Below are 6,172 nucleotides of genomic sequence, written 5' to 3'. Positions count from 1 at the left end.
AAAAAGTCATCTGACATCCAACTAAGTAAAAGATAACTGTGAAATGCAAAACTAAGAGTGAGTGCAAAACTAACATTTGCCTTAATTTACATTTTTGTCTGCAAGTTTTGTTATTGTTGGTGGATTAACTTCAAATCGTTATGAGAGAGGGAGTAGGGGTGTACCAATAAGAATATACAACAAAAGGATAAAAGTCATTAGAACTTGAAAATATAGCGGTGGCTGAAATAAAAAGTGTTGCACCATGTTACAGTTTTGCGCGTCACTGTACATATGTACATACGTACATATACTATATGTACTTATATAAATGCATTTTAAAGTGATCAAGCACGTAATAGTTAACGTTTTCCTTTTCGGCTAACATACTATGTAGTCTATTAACTATGCTAACGACAAAATTTGTGTCATTGGAGCTAATTACTTGCATCACTAGCGTATGCATGTGAGTTTTTAGCATACTTGCCCAATACCTAATTACTCGATAATATTAAATCTTTAATTTTGGAATTCAACCGGTTTATCAGCAACTTGACCTCTGCCTGTTTTGTTTAATTATATTTCCAAGTTTGTACACATATGTATGTATATAAATAAGAAAGTGTTTATATATGCTCTACCAGAGACCAATTGGAAATTTCCAAACAAAGTCAACAATAAAAGAATACCTACATACATAAATATGCGTATACAATCCATGCACTTCGCTAAGACTGATAAGCACATATTGTTATCTAAATATATTTACATACCAGAGCTGGGTGATAAGGATTACAATTACTAAACGATTAGGATTGCAGTAATCCCAACAAGCTAAAAAAACAAGATTACGATTACAGTAATCGAACGAACTTAGATTACGATTACAGTAATCGTAATTTTAACTTTTTAATTCAAGTTCGTTCCAACGAACGATTACTTTAACTGTAATCCTATGTTGTTTTATTTGCCGGTTATACAAAGTTTATTTCGCCCAAACTACTTTACTTATTGTTTTTATTTTAATATTAGTTTCTTTTATTTGTCGTCTTTTTTTTAGATAAATACATATTATCCTTATATTATCGTTAAGCGCGCATTTATATTTCGTAAATTTGTAGAAATATTTCGTTTAAGATAACTCAAAAGATTGTAATTAGAAAAATTGTAAATTTAAAATTATTGTAATCATTCATCGAACGAACTTAGATTACGATTACAGTAATTGTAATTTGGGTATAGTCCCAGAGGACTATCCAACCACAGTGTGGTCAACGGATGAGCTCAGAGCTATCCAAAATGCCATCCTCAGGGCGGTCAGGAGCAACACAGCGCTGTAAAGCCTATCTTCAAGGGTTGCACCTTCCATGCGGGATGGCTATCCATAAGTTGCAGAGATGCTGCGACCGCGGGGTGGATACGGAACACTGTTCCAAAGCTGGCTCCCTGGAAGGAGGCGAAGATGAAAGTGGTCGAGGAGGCAGAAACACCTCGCCGCATCATTCTTGTGGGACTCTTCCCGGAGCTGGACAGCTCAGCCAGTGAGGATGCGCTCAGTCTGCTTCAGGCACTGAATGACGGCCTGAGAATTCCGGACTGGCGCATTCTGAATCGAGTACGCAGGTCAACAATGGCGGAAATCACCATTGCAGTTGACCCGCAATCAGCAGACACGCTAAAGCACCGCGGGAACGTGGTAAACTATGGCTTTGGCGTAGTAAAACTTAGGGAGAAAGCCAAACCGTCGATGCCCGTGGTAGATAAAGATGCCGCCGACACCGATAACCCTAACTCGGATGAGCAACCTTGCTACTCCAAAGACGTCGTCGTAGCTCCCAGGCAGCTACCCACTGACACGCAAGTGCAGCAGAAGTCATCGGAGGTTGACACTGGTATAGACCCAACAGAGCTACACGTAATACATAAAGCTCCAACGACGCCTCCGAAAACAGCAACAACAACATGCCCGACCCTACAACAAGTGCTGGAAGAAGCCCAAAAGTACGTCGGACCCATCGCATCTCCAAAGCCTGCAAAACGGCTACCACTACGTGGCAGCTCCAAAGCGGTTATTTCCAGCCGCAAAGGCAAGGGGATGCAAGGACGGCTGAAGAAGCGGTCTTGCTGAAGGGCACCAGGGGGAAGAAGGTGGCTGCTCGCGGCCGAAAAGACCGCGAGTAATGGCACCTCACCCCAAAAACTTCAAAAAACCGAGGCACATTAAATGCCTTCAAGTGAACCTTCACCACGCTAAAGCAGCATCAGATGTTTTGCATAAGAGTTTCACAAACGAAGGCTTAGGTGTAGCCTTCATCCAGGAACCCTGGATATTAAGAGGTGACGTCAAAGGCCTTAATATAAAGGACGGTAAGATTATCTATGCCGCCAGCTGTCGCCCAAGAGCGGCGATGCTATTAAGTAACAGACTAACGTTTCTCCCTCTTTCACAGTTCATTACGGCAGATCTCGTTGCGGTATGGGCCAAAATTCCGACTCCTAGGGGGGTGAAAGAGGCAGTACTTGCCTCCGCGTACTTCCCGGGTGAAGAGGAGATAGCCCCGACACCTGAAGTAAAGGCGCTTACTGATCACTACCTTGGATCCTCTGCTGTGGCCCATAGCACTGTCTGGGGGAGCACCGACACCAACAAAAGGGGTTAGTGCCTCCTTGAGTTTATAAGTAGTTATAATATAAGTATTATAAACCATGGCAATGAACCAACGTTTAGGAACGCTATTAGAGGGGAAGTCTTAGATCTTACTCTAAGTAGTCAGAACATGGCAGCATCTGTCACAAACTGGCGCGTCTCAGGGAAGGTATCAATGTCGGACCATATGCACAGAGAATTCGACATTGGCCACTTTCCGAAGCATGAACTAGTTTTTAGAAATCCCAGAAAAACGAACTGGGAACTCTTTCGATTCATCATTGAAGAAGGTGGAAACAGCCATGGTGGTCAAATTACGACTGCGCACGAGCTTGAGACTGAAGTTGAACAGCTTCATTCAGACATTAGAATAGCTTTTGATAGTAGCTGCCCCCAAGGAAAGGTAAAATCCAAACGTGATGTGCCTTGGTGGAGCAAGAAGCTTGAGCAAATGAGATGCTAAGCCAGAAAACTATTCAATAGAGCAAAGAATACGGGTGATTGGAATCCGTACAAATATGCGCTAACTTCTTATAACACAGAATTGCGGAAATCCAAAAGAGCTAGCTGGCGAAACCACTGCGAGGAAATAAAGAGCTTCCCAGAGGCAGTACGCCTCCAAAAAGCTCTAAATAGGGAACACAAAAATACGATCGGCACTCTAAAGAAACCAGATGGTAGATATACTCAGCATCCGGGAGAGACTTGCAGACTTCTGCTAGACACTCACTTCCCGGGCTGCAAAGCGGGCTATTATCTACCGGAATTGGGTGTCCCAGCACGCACTTCTGGTAGAGAGCAAAGCCTTGCCACTAAACTTACCACGGTAGAAAGAGTGCAATGGGCGGTATCTACCTTTAGCCCATACAAATCACCAGGACCAGATGGGGTCTATCCTTGTCAACTCCAACAAGGAAGTAACTACATAGCCCCAGTCCTCTCCAGACTATACAGAGCGTCACTCCTACTGTGTCACATTCCCAGTAGATGGACAGAGGCTAAGGTCGTATTTTTACCGAAGGCAGGTAAACCGGAGCAAATGCCTTCATCCTACAGACCAATTAACCTCAGCTCCTTTCTCCTAAAAGGCATGGAGAAAATCTTGGATCAACACATCAGAGAAGTCAACCTAGCGGAACGGCCACTGAATAAGAACCAATTTGCCTATCAACCAGGCAAGTCCACTGAGACTGCCATTCACAGCCTTACATCGAATTTCGAAAAGGCTCTGGAGTCTAAGAACATAGCCCTTTGTGCCTTCATTGACATTTTAGGGGCTTTTGACAACACGTCATACAGGGCAATAAGAGATGCCCTGACATGCAAGGGAGTGAGCCCCATCATAATAAATTGGGTACTTTCTATGCTAAAAACAAGGAAGATCAGGATGGAGCTGGGAGGTACGGAAGAATATATTACAGCCACAAGAGGTTGCCCTCAAGGGGGTGTACTCTCTCCTCTTCTGTGGACTATGGTTATAGACGAACTCCTCTTCCTACTGAACGACCATGGCTTTGAAACACAAGGCTATGTAGACGATCTGGTAATTTGTGTAACAGGGCTGCATGGCGAAACGATCTCCAACCGCATGCAACAAGCCCTGCGCATTACGCAAAGATGGTGTGACACCAAAGGATTATCCATTAATCCTACTAAATCTATTCTGGTTCCGTTTACCCGGAGGAAAAAGTTATCCATGACAGAATTTACTCTGGGCGGCACTAGAATAGGACTCTCAAATGAAGCAAAATACCTGGGGTTGTGGCTGGATAAGACACTCACCTGGAATTTACATTTGGATGCAACCGTAAACAAGGCAATGAGAGCCTTTTTCGCATGCACGCGACTTTACGGGAAGACATGGGGACTCTCCCCCAAAATGACTTACTGGTCATTCAATGCAGTTGTGAAGCCGATAGTCACCTATGCATCCTTGGTATGGTGGACAAAAGCGACCCAAAGAACTTCTAGCGCAAAACTTAGCAAACTGCACCGAATGGTGTGCATTGGTATAACAGGAGCTATGCGGACCTGTCCTGCTGATGCACTTAGTGCTCTTGTAGGCATACCGCCCTTCCCAATTCTAATAGAGAGGGAGGCCAGTCTATCGGCACTAAATCCTAAATACTTCCGAGTTAAAAACCGGAAACATGACAGGTCATATGAAGGTCCTTATGAAATTCACAAATGACCCTATAATGCATATGAGGGACTCAGTAGCTCCGATACTAGTAATTTCTAGGAATTTCAAGGTATCTATTGCGGACCGAGCATCCTGGAGCACAGGAAACCCCTACACCAAACCCGGAGCTGAAGTTTGGCACACTGACAGATCAAAACTTGAAGATGGAAAAACTGGAGCTGGTATATTGGGCCGAATTTTAAAAGATCGATACCAATGGGCAGCTACCCCACCATTTTCCAAGCAGAGATTCATGCGATCGATATCTGTGGCAGATAATGCCTCAGAAGAGGAACATTCTCTAAAAACATCTGCATTATGTCGGACAGTCAGGCTGCCTTGCTAGCACTGAGGTCCCACATAATAACATCAAAACTAGTGTACGACTGCCTCAACATCCTAAACGGTCTTGGAAGCAAAAACACAGTATTACTGGGCTGGGTGCCGGGGCACGTGGGCCATGACGGCAATGAACAGGACCGCCTAGCAAAACACGGAGCTACCACACTATTCCATGGCCCGGAACCCTTTTGCGGGCTCACCAAAGCCCACTTAAGGGAGGTCATAAACAAGTGGGTCGACAAAAAATTCGATAGGCACTGGAATGAATGTCTGGGACAAGACAAGCTAAGCGGTTCATCTGTCCATCACAAGAAGCTTCAAAAAAGCTCATAAATCTAGGCAGGGAGGACCTTCGAACTGTCACTGGGTACTTCACGGGACATTGTTCCCTGCGTTATCACCTCAGTAAAATGAATCTTTCAGACACGAGCGTCCGTCGCTTCTGTGAGATGGACGAAGAAAGGCCAGAACACATCCTTTGTGAATGTGGTGCTCTCGCTAGACGCAGACTCGCTCACCTAGGTGGTACAACACTTCATCCATTCGAAATATGGAACAAAAAGCCCACCGAAGTGCTAGCTTATATTAAAAGTCTTCACGTATAGGGTAAAGGGCCACGCACAATAGACCACCCTAGAGGTCGCAGTGCTCAAGGCTCATAATAATAATAATAATTGTAATTTTAAAAAAGTTAAAATTACGATTACTGTAATCGTAATCTAAGATACCTTTGATGAACGATTACCGCAATCCTAATTCAATAATTTTTGAATTTGCGATTAAAGTGATAGTAATCCTAGATGCAATCGATTACACACGTAATCCTTATCGCCCAGCTCTGGTACATACTATATACACAGAAACAGAGCAGTTGTACCCATTTTGTAAGTGGCATCTTTTTAGTTGTAATGCAGGACCAGTGTCCTAATTATATATTATTATATACTGTAATTCCAGCGTCACTCAAGCTACATATATTCGATATACAGTCGGTGCCAAATGTAAGTGTACACCTTTTTGTA

The 6,172-nt window shown here is 43.6% G+C and overlaps 1 protein-coding gene across 1 annotated transcript; it reads left to right on the top strand.

The window, feature by feature from the left end:
* The first annotated feature begins 1,344 nt into the window (after nucleotides 1-1,344).
* LOC118737309 lies at nucleotides 1,345-4,666 on the top strand. The gene is made up of 2 exons (XM_036468143.1): nucleotides 1,345-2,346; nucleotides 2,430-4,666. The coding sequence occupies exon 1, from the start codon at nucleotides 1,442-1,444 to the stop codon at nucleotides 2,105-2,107; it is 666 nt and encodes a 221-aa protein (XP_036324036.1). The 5' UTR covers nucleotides 1,345-1,441; the 3' UTR covers nucleotides 2,108-2,346; nucleotides 2,430-4,666.
* Nucleotides 4,667-6,172: the final 1,506 nt, after the last annotated feature.

Source organism: Rhagoletis pomonella, unplaced genomic scaffold (assembly GCF_013731165.1).
Source record: "Rhagoletis pomonella isolate Grant_MI unplaced genomic scaffold, Rhpom_1.0 Rhpom_scaffold_00001, whole genome shotgun sequence".
In the NCBI taxonomy this organism is placed as follows: domain Eukaryota; kingdom Metazoa; phylum Arthropoda; class Insecta; order Diptera; family Tephritidae; genus Rhagoletis; species Rhagoletis pomonella.
This window is presented reverse-complemented; position numbering and strand designations above follow the sequence as displayed.

Coding starts and splice junctions, on each gene's coding strand:
- LOC118737309 (XM_036468143.1), top strand. CDS start 1,442: ATGAAAGTGGTCGAGGAGGCAGAAACACCTCGCCGCATCATTCTTGTG.